Consider the following 16,454-nt stretch of genomic DNA (forward strand, 5'->3'; position numbering starts at 1 on the left):
CTTCTATACCGTATTTATAAATATTCGTTAGCAGACGTGCATCTAGATATTATAAACAGCAAGCGGCGACCACCCCAGCACCTCCTCAAGCCAACCTCCATCCCCAGATTCCAGCGCATGCATCCACGCCATATCAGTCATATCCATATCCATATCTATACCCATTGTACCACTACTACCTTCATTACTACCCGCACTATTCTCCTCAGACACCAATCCATCCCCACCCACCTCCCCCCTCATCTTCTTAACCACCCACTCCCTCGCCAACCTCAACATCCTCCCCACTCTCCGAAACAAATCATCATCCGACCCCTCCCCAGCCTCCAAACTAGCCATCTCCGCCTTCTCCCCCATCCACTCCAGCAACGCCAGCATATCCACCTCCTGCCGCACGGCGTCGCGGTCCCATGCTGGGTCCTCGAACGTGGAGAGATGTTTCAGGAGTACGATGCATCGGACGAGTTGGAACCACATGAAGAAGGGAAACCCGGTGATGGTCGATGCGGGGAGGGCTTGGAACGTCGAGAGCCAGGACTTAATGGCTTGGACTGAGTTCCAGAGGGAGGTTAGGGAGTCTGGGGTGCTGGGGAGTAGAGGGGTGCTGGAGCTGGCGGGGCGGGGGGTTTCGTGGAGGAGGAGGGAGGTGTAGTGGGTTTGGAGGTGGAGGAGTTCTGGGAGTTTATTTAGTATGGGTGATTAGGGATAATTAAAGTAATTACTCACCGTAATGGGGGAGATGTGGTAGGACTGAGGATTGGAGTTCAGCTAGTTGTCTTTGGAGTACTTTGAGATACATGGTTGTGGCTGGAGGTGTTGTGGAGGGGGATGGCTCGTCTGGGTCACGGAGGGATAAGGCCTTTTGGGCGAGGATCTGTAAACGGATCTGGGCTGTGAGATACTCGTCTGATGGGCTTTCTTTATTCGTCTCGATTATATTTAGGGCATGTTCCATTTGGATGTCCCACCGGAGTGAAGCTATGCGGCCAATGGTGGACGAGATGCTGGGGTGCAGTCATGTTAGTGGAAAGACACACTCCGGTGATAATATAAGGATAGGGCTATGCCTACATCGAGCTGAGAACAAAGCAAGCCAATTTCGCTCGATGCTGCTCCGAAATCCATTGCAGGGAATTATTACTTGCATTCTGCTCCGGATTTTCCAGCCCGGGTGCCATCTTCGCTATTATGGGCACCTCGGGTGGTGGCTGCTTGTCCAGTTGGAGATCATAGACCATAGAAATAGCGAGCATTATCATGCGAGACAAATTACTTGCGCGTTTGACGAAAGGATCCGTACTCCATGCAATGTAAGTCAGGATGCTTAGCAGCATATCAATGCTGGACTGATTCTCAAGCATAGCTGACTTAGTTAAGCGAGATTTCAATCTATCTGTGCGAGCTAGTTTCGCCTGGGTTGAGGGCGTAGCTACCGCAATGATGGCCTCGAGGAGAAATGGCCGATCTTCTTGCAACTGCTGCGTAGTTGTGTTTGGTGGCAGACAGATAAAAGGAAAGCATAGAAGCATGTTCGTCGTGAAGCGTTCGAGATACCAGGATGCCTCGTCTAGGTTTAACTCATATAGGGGTGGCTGTAGTGCTAATGGCTGGCTCGAGCCATTGCAAAGAGACGGAGTCGTAGTCGAATGAGACGGTGCAGTAGTCAATGACGGTGGTACCAGTATGCTGTCATGATTAGTGTCAGGGATAGCTAAGTTGCTGAGATCTTCATTTGTACTAGCATTCGAACTAGTTTGCAGATTGCTAGATACTCCAGCGGCATGTGCGACAGATCGAAGCATTGCCGTGAGGCTATCAATCCTCCCCTCAAGCTTCGCTATCTGCGTACCCGACTCGGGATTCCGATGAGGTTTCCTACGGGTTGGTTCTGATGGCTGGCATTGTTTCTTGAGACGCAGACATCTGAGTGGCGATTAGAATCAAATCAATACTCATAGTTAGACGCTTACCTTTCGCAGCCGGTACCGTCGGGTCGAGCTACGCACCGACACTTGGCCTTGGAGCATTGTCTGCAAGCTTTGCCATATGAACCAGAGCCTGGAGTTGGACCCCTTCTCTCCATAATAACAGTAACTTGATTGAATTGAGAATCATCTGCGTAGGTGTGCAGTGGTTGAGACGGAATCGGTCTTTGGCCGTCGGCTGAACCGGACTTCGTTCTGGTAAGCCGGACTTTGACTGGCCGAAGTCCGTTCGGCTTACAATGAGTGCCATGCTTCATCCAGATGACTTACTAATTACCAAATTTTGATTCACATAGTACCGTGTTGCAGTAATTGATTATAAGTATTAAAAATGTAAGCACCTGACTCCTCGCCCTCACGAAGAATACGGCGCGAGTGTCTCTACCGTTTTGCGCCAAACAATCTCACCCGCATTCATGGCCTGCAACTCCAACATCACCTTCCCCTGAAACAGCTCTTTCATCTTATTGTCGATAGCAAACAGCTCACCTCCCTTAACGGATGTTGCCATAGTCATACCGGCCTTCTGTCCCTCTCGCAGGGGAACTCCCCTGCCACCATATTTAGCACTAGTGATCAAATACAACACCTTCTCCGCAGCATCTTCAGGAGATGTTCCAAACGCAGACAGTGCAGCTCTGAACAGTGGGAAATACCACTTCCCACCCCAGGCCTTCTTAAAGGCATCTGTGGTGACGCCGCCAGGGTAATGATGAACAAATACCACATGAGGGTTTTCTTGAGCCAATGTCGACATGGACAATGTAGTGTAGGTGGACATCGATTTGGTAAGAGAGAGCAGACTGAAGTGGCCCGGTTTCTCGAGATCGAGGTCGTCGAGGTAGATGGAAGATGATTCATACCCCGCGTTGAGGATGCTCACGATGCGTGGGCTATTGGGCGATGAGTTTAATAAGGGGAGAAGCAGGGTCATCATCAAGATTCGGCTGTAGTAGTTGAGCGATAGTGAGAGGCTTTTGCCCTCTGATGTTTCTAATCGTCGTCATTTGTGAGCTGATACTCTTTGGTCAATGGTAACTAGAATATACGTACCAATGCGCTCTCCAGAGGAGATGAAGCCAGCGCTTAGGTACAAGCAGTCAAGACTCGTCTCGCGTCTCTTGATTTCATCGCATAGTTTCTTGGTATCCGCGAGAAGAGACAGTTGACCTTCCAGCCAGGTTATCTGTGCCTGTCTGTTGGACAGTCGAAGCTCATCTAGAAAAGCTTGATGCCTTTTGCCGTTCCGACCAATGACATACACCCGGACTGGTAGGTTTGTAGAGATCAGACGAGTGAGTGTTGCCTTTCCAATGCCATCTGTGGCTCCAGTGAAGACTGCTGTGCGGGGCACCGTCTCTGAGGTGATCCGGGAGTTGGAGGCCCGGATTTCCGAGATGGAGGCCATTGATCAGCCTGGAGGATGATTTTATGATAGGCGGTTAGATAGTATAGATAATGAATATTAGTACGGGCATATTTGAGAGAATATCGCTCATTAAAGTGGGGGTGGCAGACTTTATATATGATGTTGTCGGGGCTGAGAGGAGCGGACTTGAAGTCCGTCTCCAACGGCGCTCGCTATTCAAAGACCGTATCATCCCAACCGCGTCCAGAACCCTATCGAGGCGAAGGGGATTTCATGGCGCTATTACTATATTAAGATTTCAGAAATGAACATCCACTGATACGGTGTGCATTATTTGAAATTCTTTCATATGATTGAGAGATTCTAACTGAAAGATTGATGACATTGCCCGAAATGTAGACCTGACAGCACTCATCAAGAGCCCTGAAAGTTGTATAATTCAGAGTGAAATGCCCTTTTCTTCCACCAAAGACTTGTGGTGTACCTGCAGTCGTCTCCCTTGCAGTAGTGTGCCTAATAATCGAGAGCAATGCAGGGTTGTGCAGATGACCCTCTTGCATTATGACCGGGTGGTCATGTTCTGAATCGACCTGCATTATCGGGAACGCCCCAGCATAATGTAATCTGATAAGGTGCAGTGTCGCATAGATCCTGCCGCAGATTTTATCGTCCGTGAAATATGTGCGGGCAGTTTAGACCACATTAGACTTTCGGGGGCGTAGAACAGCCATACCACGTATGCACACTTTGTAGATCTATAGTCTAACATTCGATACGGCGCCAGATGCAAATATCAAACACATACCTGTGCATGCCAGCATGCTTCAGGGTGCGTTTGTGCTGAAGCATGTACATCACCGAATGACACTGACCCCATGTGACCGAGCGTAGGTAATTGCCTCGTACGGGATATTGTCACAATTTTTGATGTATACATACTCGACACGTGGAAAGTCGACATTCGAGGAACGTGCGTCAGCAAGCATTTTGAGTAGATAACCTGTAACATCGGTGTTGGAGACATCCAGAGCTGTAAGGTTTGACAAGCCTTCTACCAAGGTCTTCACGGTGGAGTCATTGATGCCTGGAAGCTGAGGAACTCCGAGCTCGGTCAAATTGACCGAATTCTCTACCAGAACAAGACTGAGCTTCCCAGTGTCGAGTTGCGGACACCGATCGACCACGAGATTCCGTAATGAAGCCTTGGAATCGACTATGAACCCATGAAGTGTGCGGTAGGTGACCCAAATAAGGTCGCGAAGTATAAGAGTATGGAGATTCGGAAGGTGTAGGAGTTGCTCGGGAGAAAAGGGGAATTCCTCCCCAGTCGGAGCGGCACCCGCATGAATGGAAAGATATTCGAGACTCGGCGGTAAACCAAAAGGACCTACGAATACACCTTTCAGATCTAGTTTACGTAACCTGGGGAATTGAACTGGGTCAAATGAAAGGTTGTATGGCGCCCAGACTTTGGGATAAGAGTCCAGCCGTAGCTCTTCAAGATTAGGCATTGAGCAAGACATTGACTCCTTAAACCTGTTAGTACAAGAAGCAGCATGCAGCCAGCTAAGCACGTAAGACCAGCTCAACTTACAGTAGCAGGAGGAATGTATAAAGCAGGAACACGACCTGGGGCCGGCATTGATGCTTCCGTGAACAGGGCAATGCTCCTCAAATTCGGCAGATGTGAGGGCCAGAGTACTCTGGATTCGGGGGACGGCTGGGCGTTATGAATCTCTAGCAGTTCAAGCTGCGTTAAGCTTGATAGAAACTTCGCGATATTTTCTTGAGCCACAGGTGTCTGTTTCCCAATAACTAGAGATTTCAATTGCGTTGAGCTCCTGAACACGTCGTAAAGCCCATTAGGTTGTGTGATAGGGTCCCGGATCTCCAGGTGTTCCAATTTTGGACATCTACTCAAAGCTTCTAGCACTCTGTCTTGAAAAGGGGTAGATATGTTGGTCATGACAGCATGAGTTAGCAAGGCACGCGAGCGCTGGACAAATGCCCGAAAGGAGCGCCAATGGACCTTGCGTCGGGCCTCAGTGAAATCCAGGTGCATCCAAAGATCTGGTTGTGAAAGCATTCGCTGCCATCCCTTTGAAACTCGCAGGAGGACCCTAGAAGCCTAGTCGTCAGCTTGCTAGTTGGACTTCTAATTTGGACGCTCACTCACGCCAGCTCCCTGAAATTGAAATGCTGCAGCACCATCATGGCCAACTCAAGAGGTAGAGTATCAAAGGGATCTAGTCGTTTCACTGACGCTCTTTCTTTCACCTTGCAGTACATTTGCAATATCATCTGAGCCAGTCAGCGTCCATAAACACATCTCGCTGTAAGCTCAGTTCAAAGCCACTTACCTTACGACGGGGATGATCTTCAGGCAAGGTTTTCAATCCATACCCATAAGCTTTGAGAGCTTTTGCACGATCTCCAGTCAAAAGTAATGTCTGACCATATCGCAAAACGCCCTAAATGCTCAATTAGCCTACAGTAAACGCAACTGACGATCGCACAGGCTGCAAGCTACCCGTCCATCTTTGGTGTCCCTGCGGATCATCTGTCGCGAGTCATTGAGAGCGCGATCATACTGCGTAAGCTTGATGTACGTTGCGGCGCGGTTGTCCAGAATGCTCATCACATCGGCACCTTTACAAGAGAGAGCCTGTGGGCCAATTTTCTTAGTAGCGTTTCCCTTATCGGACATGGTGGACCGCGCGAACGCACCTCAGTGAACGCAGCCAGAGCGTCTGAGTAGTTGCCCTGCCTAAAGAGCAGCTGTCCTCTCTTTTGCAGGGAGTCCCCCTCGCCGCGGACTACGCGCGCCATGATACCAATTGAGAGGATGAAGTTGAGTAGAGGCAAGAGGACGCGCGCGAGCGACGCGTGCGATAAGAAAAGTGATTTACTTCCCTTTACAGATCAGATGTGGGCAGCTGGATGACATAAGCATACAGCGGTAGTGGGGCGTGGCGGTCACCGGAGTGCGCCTGCTGTTTATGTTCTTCCCCTTTAGGAATCCCGCGGCCATCGAAAAATAATAATAACAGTTTGGCGGTCCCCGACGGAACATCGCAACAAACACCCCTCGACATCAATCGGCAGATCCTCTCCCTTCAGAGAGGTCGGTGCCAGCAGTGCTTGCAGGCAAGCCATGGAGCCACAGAATCTGCAGGCAGCATCTACTTACATCAATAATGTCTTGTTGGCCAGGGGGCTGCTGAAGAGCGGCCAGCCCATTGATTTCGCCAATCCTGAAGATGAGGAGGGAGGTACGGCGGCCACAATGGGGAGGATTATAAACTTGATCAATGATCTGGTTTTGCGCAGAGATGTATGGAGCAGCAAGGCCCAGGGGAAAAGTTGCACTGGCTAACAGCGACAACAGCGTGAAGCCGAACACCGAGAGAACCTAGCAACCACAATCCGCACCCTGCGCGCGGAAGAATCGCAGAAAACAGCAGAGTTGGTACGATAGGCATTGAATGTATACTTTGCGACCACAATGAAGGCTAACGACCTTTCTGTAGGAGAAAGTCAAGACGAAGGCATCCGAGCTGACCCGTTCGCTGGCTCTCGCAGAAGCGCAAGAGCGAGCATTGAAGGCGAACGCTTCTAGTGCCGATTCGACTATTCGAGGACTGAAGGAACAAGTGCAGCGTATGAAGACGACCATTCAGCAAGTTCGAGCTCAATGCGCAAATGACATCCGCAAACGCGACCTGGAAATGCAGAAACTGAAATCGCACTTGGCTGAACGCCAGCGCGGAAAGCGGGAAGGGCTGTCGATGACCACTATCAATATCAACCCAGCAGCCAGCCAATCGTCTTGGTCGAGACTGGCGGCCGGTGGTGAGGGCATCAACGATCCTGGATACAGTCTCAAACAGGAAACGAACGACTTCCTTACTGAACTATGTCAAAACCTCAGTGACGAGAATGATACGCTGATATCATTGGCACGAAACACAGTTGAAACCCTGAAGGATCTCCAGGGTCTATCACAAGCCGAAGACGAAGATAAGTCCGCGACCGGGATGGCAAGTGTCGGTGCTGGACGGTCCCTGCAAGGCTCGGTAACGGCACTACCGACCTCTTGTGACGAGCTATCAGCACAAATGGACCATGTCCTCGAGCATCTACGAACACTGCTCACGAACCCATCGTTCGTGCCTCTAGAGGAAGTAGAAATGCGGGACGAAGAAATTAAACGACTTCGCGAAGGCTGGGAGAAAATGGAAAGCCGGTGGAGCCAGGCCGTTACGATGATGGATGGCTGGCATAAACGGATCGCAGATGGAGGCTATTCGATTCAGGCAGAAGAGCTCCGACAAGGCCTAGACCTACGCCTGGACATTACGCAAGCACTATCTCAAGACGGGGGGCGAGACACGACCATCCAGTCACCCATCTTCGAAGACCAAGAAGCAGAAGAGGAGGAAGAAAAACAAACCGCTGCGAAAATAACCACTGAGCCTAGTCGGCCTGCACAGTCCCCCAGGAGAACTCGTCAGTCAACGCGAGAAACGAGATCTAGGAGAGCCAGTAAAGCCTTGAAAGAAAGGAGTGATAACATCATGACTGGACGCTCGCCACGGAAGGTCTCATTTACTGCGGGTCTACAAGACTCACCTTGCGAACCGAGCGCGGACGATGAAACGCTACAAGTAAAAGCACACCGCTCAGAAGCGGTAACTCGTAGACCATCAAGGAGGAAGGCTGAATCAAAAGGGCTCTCTCGTCAGGGAAGCAGCGCTCAAAGTCCCCAGCCCAAAGAGTCACGCCGGGCAACTGCTATCCAAGCATCGAGCAGCCAAGCTCGCCTGAGCGTGCCCCAAAAGCTAGCAGCTGCCGAAAGCGAGGCCCGGGAGGCAGAACAGGCTCGCAAAGAAAGCGAAAGTCGTAAGCGTGGGCGGGCTCTCAAAGGATCCAGCAAAGGACATGGGGACCGACGCCGGAGCACACTAACTAGCGACGAGCTGGGAGAGCTGATGGGGATGCCTGCTAAGTGAAGTGACGAGTTGTTTCATGATGATGTTCCTGGGAGACAAGCTTATTCGATACCCCCCTTCGTTCACTGTCTGAGTATATACCTTGCCTGTTTGCATACTTCCTGCCTTAGTGACGACATAATCATGACCTCCTTCTTTCCTCTTTCTGTATAGTTAATACATCCCGGTATCACCACAATACCATGAGCAATTTCTCAAAGCAGCCATTCTATACTTCCTTATTTCCACATGCTCAAGCTTCTGCCTATGGCCGTCTAGACTGACCTTCAAGCCCCAGCTCGACAACGGGCCTCCATATCAGGGGCCAGAACGCCACAAATTATGCCACAACGCTCACTCGATGTCAACAGGCTGAATTTTCCGCACCGAATGTATCATATCGGCCAGAATACCGGGCCTAAGCCGCATAGTTGTATACTTCGTTCTTGCACCCAAGGAACCATGCCCTGATTTACCCCAGAAAAGGCCAGAATTTCTAGCGACCCAGCCGGACAGAAGAACGGACCAAGTTACTCGCACACCTATTTGTAGTTCTCCTGGCAAAATCGGCGGCTTCAAAATGCCGCAGATGACGCTGAAGGGAAGCACAGCCACCAGGTTCTGACGTCCCATCTCCTTCATCCCGTAGAAGTCATAACAAGCCAAAAAGCGGCGAGTAGCAAGTAGGGTCCTTGGGGAATAAGAGGAACAGAGTCCAGACCGTAGTTAAAGCCTGGTTGCAGTCACAGTTGCAGTCATAGCTGCGACGGTCGTTTCTCATACCTCATCGTGAAGGCATAACTTCTGACGTTAGTATATAAGCCTGCCGGCTGTTTCGTTCTCTGCCTTTCATACTTCTCCCTCCACAACACACTCACGCTTTGGCTGCTCGCTATCTTTGACCGAGTTAACCACAGCAACTCTTCTTTCTCCATCTCTTCAAAACCTCACACTGTTCTTTGATCTAGTGCGTTTTTGATAGGGTTCTCTGTTAAGGAGGATAATATCTGATTCGTGCTTGTTAGCGTTCTGTTGCTTGGCTTTGCTTGATCGCTAAGGGGATAAGTTACTCACGGCTTTTGCTTTCAAAGCTGGTTCCTTTCCCTCCAGCAGTCGACATGGCTTCCCATCATCAGCTCACTCGTGCTATTCCATATCCCGGAAAGGAACCTTTTGGCGCCCTTTGGAATAAGTGTATCTGGCAATGGGTTTTCTTTACCGGGGCTCGTCTGCGTCTGCGAGTTCTAGAAAAGAATAGGCTTTTCTGGATATATTTCGTGATACCTCCATGGTGTGACCCTGAAGAGAGCTATCATTTGCCTGGGGTTCCAGAGATGGCTCAGTGGGATGTGATACACACAGAAAGCACCATGCCCAACGGTTACCATGTGTATGTCACCTCACGGATAACTTCTCATGGCTTTGAGGGACAACAGTATATACCTGCGGGTAACTTCCCGTCATTTCAGCATGTGTCTCATAACCACCACTTTTCACATATGACCCATCCAGGATACCAAGTACATCATGGCTCCCCCTTGCAGCAGGTGCTCAAGCGATCGGGTCCCTCTTGGGTGACTATCCCTCCGCAGTCGTCCCTACAGGGTTCAGTTCAAGCCCAGGCGGGACCGAGTCAAGGCAACGTTGCCAACAATCCATGTGAACCGGAACAGCCTGAATCACAGTCCAGAGAATTGTCACCACTTGAGAGTGGTCATGACATCGTGTGTGATGTTTTAATCGTCGGAGAAATAGAAGTCACAGACGAAAACGCTCAAGATCTCCTTCCCCTCGAAGCTCGCCTTTTTGTTGGAAAGTAAGAGATAGTCACCCTTCCAGACTCAATAGCGGATGGGATGAAAACTAACACACTACAGTATACCAAGTGCTCTTTGTCCAACTCAGATAAAGTTCGAGCTCAAGAGGATCCTTGCCAGATATGGATGTTGTTATGTCAAAGTGAAGACGAACCCTAATTCTGGTTTGAGAACCGCCTTTGCGCAATTCGAGGTATGCGTAATGATTCATGTCCCAATGTGTAGCAACTAATGAAGTGTAGACACCGGAGGTTGCGAACAGAGTCATGCAAAAGAGCAAGGATCAGCCATCAGAATTCGATCTTCACCACCGCTCTCTCCGGTTCGAGATGGCGAAAGGGAAAAGGGAGATTTCCACTCGCACACGTTCCCGTGAAGTTTTCTCTCAACCAGACCCTTGCACCACACGAGTGGATAATATTGAGGGTAGGGTCGAGCCCGCCCAAGAAATGAACGGCGAGGGTAGGGTCGAGCCCGCCCATAACATGAATGCCGAGGGCAACGTCGAGCCCACCCACAGAATCAACGGCGAGGGCAGAGTTGAGCCCCCGCAAGACAATAGGGAAGTGGTCTCCGAAAGCGGCAAGTCTGCTGGGGAAACCCGTGAGAGTTTCTATAATGTAGGGGCCAGAGGCAGCCACTCAGCTCCGTGCCTACCTCTCGTGTGGGAAGCCTCTGCAACGGCCTGAGAGCCATGCATAATCATGTTATGTTATATTAGCGTTGCTTAGCTTGAGCGCTTGATATACCCTTGGACTTGGCTTCTTTTTGCTTATAATCTCCATCTTGGTTATCTTCAGATTGTTGGTGTTGCTTGTCTTGCCTCTTTGTTCGTGAAGGAGGTTTTTATTTGCTTGTCTCGTCCTGTCTTATCCTGTCCTGTCCTGTCCTGTCATATCTTGGTATGTTTTGCTATTTAGCTTGCAATTCAGGCCTCGTTGATGGGAAGAACCTATCCTATTCGGGCCTGACAATACCAACTTGCTTCAAATTTCTTGTTCCCCGCGCAACTGGTGTAGTGTGTAAGCATCGTAGGGACCGAGTTTTAGTGCGCGTGATACGCGAGAAAAAGGCTATCTGGCGTCTTGGGAGCGGTGAGTGATGATTTGTTCATTGCGGCATCAGTGGTAGCCAGTATGAAAAGATCCGGGGTTAGCGGTAGACTGGATATGCCTTAGAGAGATAAGATCCAAAGTGTCTATAGATAGCGAGGGGAATTGAGTTGGGAAGAGGGGAGGGGAAGTGGGGAGACTAAAGCAGCGAGGACGGCGCTTCCGATTCCCCAATACGAGTCCGGCGCGTCTGGGTGGATCTTCGCCCCGGTCAATCCCCACATCTCTTCTCCGGGCATCTTCCAATTCCTACTCAGTTCAATTGATTCATTGTTGAGTTGCCTCAAGTCTAAATTTATTCATTCAATGGTTATGGTATCCAAAAGGATCACTAGCCTATAGATCCACAAATTCTCCTCGCTGCCATTCTCCCTTCTCTAGCCGGTCCAGGTAATCGCTCACCTTGGCCGCCATTACTCCGGTCTCGTAGCCGAAGAACTTGTATGCAGCCTTGCCCGGCAAACTGTGGCCGAATCGGCGGATGTTGATGCCTGCATCGCCATACCGCTCCCAGCCGTTCGGCGCATATGGCTCGATCACCACAGCCGGGATACCTTGGTGGCGTCGCAGGACCGTGCGCTTGTATTCGAGGGGCTGCTGCTCGAACAGTCGCTGGCAAGGGAAACTGATGACGCGTGCCGCAATTCCTTTAGTCTCTTTCAGCTGCTGGGCTACTTCAAGCGCAAATGAGAGCTCTGCGCCGACACCAATGAGTGTCACTGAGGCATCATCAGCCTCTTCCAGCACGTACGCGCCAAGAGCCACTCCCTCCCGGCGAGTCTGCTTCAACTGGGGCAGAGCGTGACGGGAGGTAGAGATAATGCTGGACGACTTCTTGGCCTCCAGGGCTGCAATCCAGGCTCCTGCTGTCTCCTCACTGTCTCCCGGTCGAATATACAACAGATTCGGCATAGCACGGTAGAGCGCTGCCAGCTCTATCGGTTGGTGTGTCGGACCGTCTTCTCCCATGCCAATTGAGTCGTGAGTGGCAGCGTGGATGACCTGAAGGTGCTGAAGAGCACCCATGCGCACGGCAGGGGCAGCATAAAGGTAGAACATGAAGAAGGATGAGGTGATAGGGATGAATGTATTTGGAGCAAACGCTGCCAACCCGTTCGAGATGGCACACATGGCATGCTCACGCACTCCGAAGTGGATATATCGGCCAGAGTAGTTGCCGTTGATCTTGCAAGTGGTTCGTAGATCAGGCTGCATCTAGTAAGCATGGTCCCACTAAGTCCTGTAAGAGCGACAGCAAGAATGAACTTACGTGCTGGAAATCAACTTTGCCCGGCCAGATCATGTTCACGGACGGACTCAGATCAGCAGTTCCGACCATGAAGGATTCAATATCTTTGGCCAGAGGGTTGAAGACCAGACCAGACGAAGCTCTCGTAGCCGTGGGCTTGTCAGGGAAGCTGGAAGGGATAAGGTCCTTCCAGTTCGAAGGCAGCTCTCCGCGCATGCGTCTCTGGAACTCCGCCCCAAGCTCAGGATATTCTGCGCTATATTGCTTCACTAAAGAGTTCCACTGCTGAACAAGAGCTTCTCCCCGAGTAGGCAGCTCCTGGAAAAATCCTCGGACTGTGTCACTGATGACAAAGTGCTCATCAGGGTTGAAGCCATACTTCCTCTTCATATCTGCTACGTCTGGAGCACCAAATGCGGCACCATGGGCAGCAGCCATGCCTTCCACCTTACTGCCTAAACCGATGACGGTCCGGACATTGATAAAGGTAGGCTTCTCTTGGGATGCGCGGGCCTTCTCCAAAGCTTGAACAATCCCCTCGACATCATAGCAACCATCTTCCACATCAATGACGTCCCAGCCACAGGCACGCATCTTAGCGTTAATGTCCTCTGTGTTGGTCAGGTCGACTGAGCCATCGCAGGTTATTTGGTTATTGTCGTAGATAACGGTCAGGTTGTTGAGTTTGAGATGACCCGCAAAGGAGATTGCCTCGAGTCCGACGCCTTCCTGCAGACACGCATCTCCTATCATGCACCAGGTGTGGTTCGATATGACATCGTATCCAGGACGGTTAAAGTTGGCCGCAAGATTCTTCGTGGCCATAGCAAGACCCACAGCATTGGCAACGCCCTGACCTAAGGGGCCTGTGGTGACTTCAATGCCCTCGTGTTCGATTTCCGGGTGCCCCGGACATAATGCATCGACGCGGTCGGAGTGATAGGACTTTAGCTGCTCAAAAGTCATGGCTTTGTAGCCGGTGAGATGCAAAAAGGCGTACTGGAAGAGACAGGTATGACCGTTGGACAGGATGAAGCGATCGCGGTTGAAGTAGTCGGGGGAGTGTGGCGCGTATTGCATAACATATCGCCAGAGGGCGACTCCTATGGCCGCCATGCCAATTGCTCCACTGGTCAAGTCAGTTACCACCCTTTGTTCTGCTGGACTCATAGTCGGTGAACTCATACCCCGGGTGGCCTCCACCGAACTGCTGACACAGGTCGGAAATGAGAAGACGGAATGATTTCAAGACATGGTCATGGTCTTTAGACAGCTGGCGCACCAGCGGCAAGGCGGATGCGCCGTTACTTTGCGGGACAGGACCAACAGCCATAGTTGCAGGAATGATTCTGAGGGCGATACATGGCGCGGGGTAAGGAGGGACTTGGGTCAAATTTATAACGAGCAGGGTACCCAGAGCAGAGAAAAGGTGGGAACAGAACAAGCCCAGTTCTGCAGAATGATGGTGGAATGAGCATGAAGAACTGGATCCGAATAACCTCTTCGGGCAGCATTAAGCCCATTTCCGAATCGGGAAACTGGAGGCGCCAACCACCATATCGGGGAAGGCGGATGTGGAATACCCAAAATGGTAAGTACTGGACCCGACCCCAGAATCTCCATGCGGGGAAGGTACGACCAGGACTGGATCCATGATGGGTCATCCGTGCCACCAGTTGCCATCTCCATGATGCCCAAGCAAGGGTAGCTTATCTCCGCTGAATCCTATTGCTCGAATTCAGCAGTTGTATCACTCTGAGCTAACCTGAGGGCACCGAAGATGCTTCAGCTTAAACCCAGACTCACCCCAGGCGTCTTCTGTCACTCTAACATTCAGAATATACACCATCCAACAACATGGCCCCTTCTGTCCTTCTGTCGAGCCCGGCTCCAACGTCTACCTCAAAAGCATCGCTGACGGAGCAGGTCCAATTGTCGCCTCCGCTCCCCAATCCCTCTCTCCAGATTACAGCGGATCACAATCTCAAATTTGTCCCCGCCCCGGTGTATGCGCCACAGCGAGGTGAGGTCCTGCTGCAAATCAAAGCCACTGGCGTCTGTGGGTATGCATGAACATAGGCTAGATTATCTGAGTACACTACTCGCTAACCCGACCAGGTCCGATATCCATTTCTGGAAAACTGGTCGCATTGGGGAGCTGGTCTTCGAAGGGGATTGCATAATTGGCCATGAAGCAGCGGGGGTGGTGCTGAAGTGTGGCGATGGAGTGACCCATCTGCAGCCTGGTTAGTAACGCTGTGTGCCATGTCTGCAATGGATAGCTTATGGGGAGGCACAGGTGACAGAGTCGCCGTCGAGCCTGGGGTTCCGTGCGAACATTGCTTCCTCTGTGACGACGGTCGCTACAACCTTTGCGAGGACGTCCAGTTTGCGGGAGTATATCCTTATGCGGGTACCATCCAACGTTACAAGGTGCACCCGGCCAAATGGTTACACAAGTGCGTGTGCCCATTGCTTAGACTTATGGGATCAAGTCATGCTGAACGTGCTCTACAGGCTTCCGGACAATATCTCCTATCTTGAAGGAGCTCTCCTCGAGCCACTTTCGGTCGTCATGCGCGGTATTCAGGTCGCCCGCCTTCATTTAGGTCGCGCTGTTGTTGTCTGCGGCGCCGGGCCTATTGGACTGATCGCCCTCGCAGCTGCTCGGGCATCAGGGGCCCACCCCATTGTCATCACAGATATTGAGCCAAAACGACTCGCCTTTGCCAAGGAATTTGCGCCTTGGTGCAATACATACCAGGTTAATCCGGCACTAGATGCGGAAGGCAACGCTAAGGCAATCCGAGCACTTTTTGGTCCGGACGAGTACAACGCCCCAGAAACTGTATTAGAGTGTACTGGTGTTGAGAACAGTGTGTGTACCGCAGCATTCACCGCTCGTCGAGGTGGTGCGGTGGTGGTTATCGGCGTTGGAAAAGCAGTGATGAATAATTTGCCATTCATGCATATTTCTCTGGCAGAAGTAGGCACGCACTTGTCCTGTTAAGCATGAAGAAGAGACGACTAACCAAGACAGATCGATTTGCGGTTTATCAACCGGTACCGTGATACATGGCCGCCTGCGATTGCGTGTCTCACTGGGGGCATACTGGACCTGAAGAAGTTGGTGTCGCATGTTTTCCCACTAGAAAAGGCAGTGGATGCCTTGAATCTGTGTGCGGATCCCAGAAACGGGAGCATCAAGGTGACCATTGTGGATGAGGTTGAAGCAACGCTGTAAATACTTGCCGAATACAGTTTGGCCGGGGCGGAGGCAGATAGAGAAGACTAAACGAGACACCTCCCCAGTAGCTATTTCCTCAATCGAGAGTCGGCAAGCATCTCACTACTCAACAGCGTTGACCAAGCAATATTTAAACATCCTTAATACCATCTCCACCACCCCTCTTTCACTTCAAGTTCTTTATGGAATTTCTTCATATCACAAGTAATCCACTCCCCAGTAAGCTGATGCTCAAGCAGCTTAATCTCCGGATTCCGCCTCTCCACGGGACCAGCTACTAGTACTACGTGCGGTAGGAGATGCTACTTACTGGTACCATGGTTTGGATGTTGTCACAAATCATGATACTTAGTAGTATATATTTTCGTTACGGAGTCTGGTTACGTGAGACAGTACTGCCCATCTCATATCGATATAGGAATTGAATTACCAGGATTAAAAATCCAACTAATATGACCTAATGCGCAATATAATTAGTCTTCCCTACAGCATATATTGATGGAAACCATGAAGTATCAGCTTGCTAATCAGATAAGTGACCGAAGTGCTGCAGGTATGTTCCGCTGACGAGAATATGACTTTGTGTTGTTCAACATGGTGGAGAAGAGGGCGGAGACGGGGAGGGCCGGCTTATTGCTAAGGGAAGTAAGACAATGTCTTATACTTATTTCCGACGGCCTATCC

General features: G+C 50.8%; 8 protein-coding genes across 8 annotated transcripts; 3 read left to right on the top strand and 5 right to left on the bottom strand.

Annotated features, from left to right (window-relative positions):
* Positions 1 to 42: 42 nt before the first annotated feature.
* Positions 43 to 1,802, bottom strand: An14g03440 (uncharacterized protein; the record flags this gene model as incomplete). Its single annotated transcript, XM_001400932.3, has 3 exons — positions 43 to 674; positions 727 to 1,004; positions 1,072 to 1,802. 3 exons carry the CDS (start codon positions 1,800 to 1,802, stop codon positions 43 to 45), a joined length of 1,641 nt encoding a protein of 546 aa, XP_001400969.3.
* Positions 1,803 to 2,340: 538 nt separating this feature from the next.
* An14g03450 (uncharacterized protein) lies at positions 2,341 to 3,393 on the bottom strand (the record flags this gene model as incomplete). The annotated part of the gene is made up of 2 exons (XM_001400933.1): positions 2,341 to 2,978; positions 3,039 to 3,393. The coding sequence occupies 2 exons, from the start codon at positions 3,391 to 3,393 to the stop codon at positions 2,341 to 2,343; spliced, it is 993 nt and encodes a 330-aa protein (XP_001400970.1).
* A 653-nt stretch (positions 3,394 to 4,046) lies between these two features.
* An14g03460 (uncharacterized protein) lies at positions 4,047 to 6,061 on the bottom strand (the record flags this gene model as incomplete). Its single annotated transcript, XM_059744175.1, has 7 exons — positions 4,047 to 4,109; positions 4,160 to 4,253; positions 4,294 to 4,883; positions 4,949 to 5,474; positions 5,531 to 5,655; positions 5,715 to 5,825; positions 5,885 to 6,061. The coding sequence occupies 7 exons, from the start codon at positions 6,059 to 6,061 to the stop codon at positions 4,047 to 4,049; spliced, it is 1,686 nt and encodes a 561-aa protein (XP_059604653.1).
* Positions 6,062 to 6,508: 447 nt separating this feature from the next.
* Positions 6,509 to 8,366, top strand: An14g03470 (uncharacterized protein; the record flags this gene model as incomplete). The annotated part of the gene is made up of 3 exons (XM_001400935.1): positions 6,509 to 6,688; positions 6,743 to 6,823; positions 6,885 to 8,366. The coding sequence occupies 3 exons, from the start codon at positions 6,509 to 6,511 to the stop codon at positions 8,364 to 8,366; spliced, it is 1,743 nt and encodes a 580-aa protein (XP_001400972.1).
* A 153-nt stretch (positions 8,367 to 8,519) lies between these two features.
* On the bottom strand, positions 8,520 to 9,280 carry An14g03480 (hypothetical protein; the record flags this gene model as incomplete). Its single annotated transcript, XM_059744177.1, has 3 exons — positions 8,520 to 8,625; positions 8,704 to 9,036; positions 9,129 to 9,280. 3 exons carry the CDS (start codon positions 9,278 to 9,280, stop codon positions 8,520 to 8,522), a joined length of 591 nt encoding a protein of 196 aa, XP_059604654.1.
* A 183-nt stretch (positions 9,281 to 9,463) lies between these two features.
* Positions 9,464 to 10,851, top strand: An14g03490 (uncharacterized protein; the record flags this gene model as incomplete). Its single annotated transcript, XM_059744178.1, has 3 exons — positions 9,464 to 10,161; positions 10,223 to 10,355; positions 10,405 to 10,851. The coding sequence occupies 3 exons, from the start codon at positions 9,464 to 9,466 to the stop codon at positions 10,849 to 10,851; spliced, it is 1,278 nt and encodes a 425-aa protein (XP_059604655.1).
* Positions 10,852 to 11,610: 759 nt separating this feature from the next.
* An14g03500 (uncharacterized protein) lies at positions 11,611 to 13,856 on the bottom strand (the record flags this gene model as incomplete). The annotated part of the gene is made up of 3 exons (XM_001400938.1): positions 11,611 to 12,483; positions 12,545 to 13,652; positions 13,711 to 13,856. 3 exons carry the CDS (start codon positions 13,854 to 13,856, stop codon positions 11,611 to 11,613), a joined length of 2,127 nt encoding a protein of 708 aa, XP_001400975.1.
* Positions 13,857 to 14,380: 524 nt separating this feature from the next.
* An14g03510 (uncharacterized protein) lies at positions 14,381 to 15,767 on the top strand (the record flags this gene model as incomplete). The annotated part of the gene is made up of 5 exons (XM_001400939.1): positions 14,381 to 14,586; positions 14,642 to 14,769; positions 14,823 to 14,982; positions 15,041 to 15,509; positions 15,564 to 15,767. 5 exons carry the CDS (start codon positions 14,381 to 14,383, stop codon positions 15,765 to 15,767), a joined length of 1,167 nt encoding a protein of 388 aa, XP_001400976.1.
* Positions 15,768 to 16,454: the final 687 nt, after the last annotated feature.

The sequence above is a fragment of the Aspergillus niger genome (genome assembly GCF_000002855.4).
Source record: "Aspergillus niger supercontig An14".
Classification (NCBI taxonomy): domain Eukaryota; kingdom Fungi; phylum Ascomycota; class Eurotiomycetes; order Eurotiales; family Aspergillaceae; genus Aspergillus; species Aspergillus niger.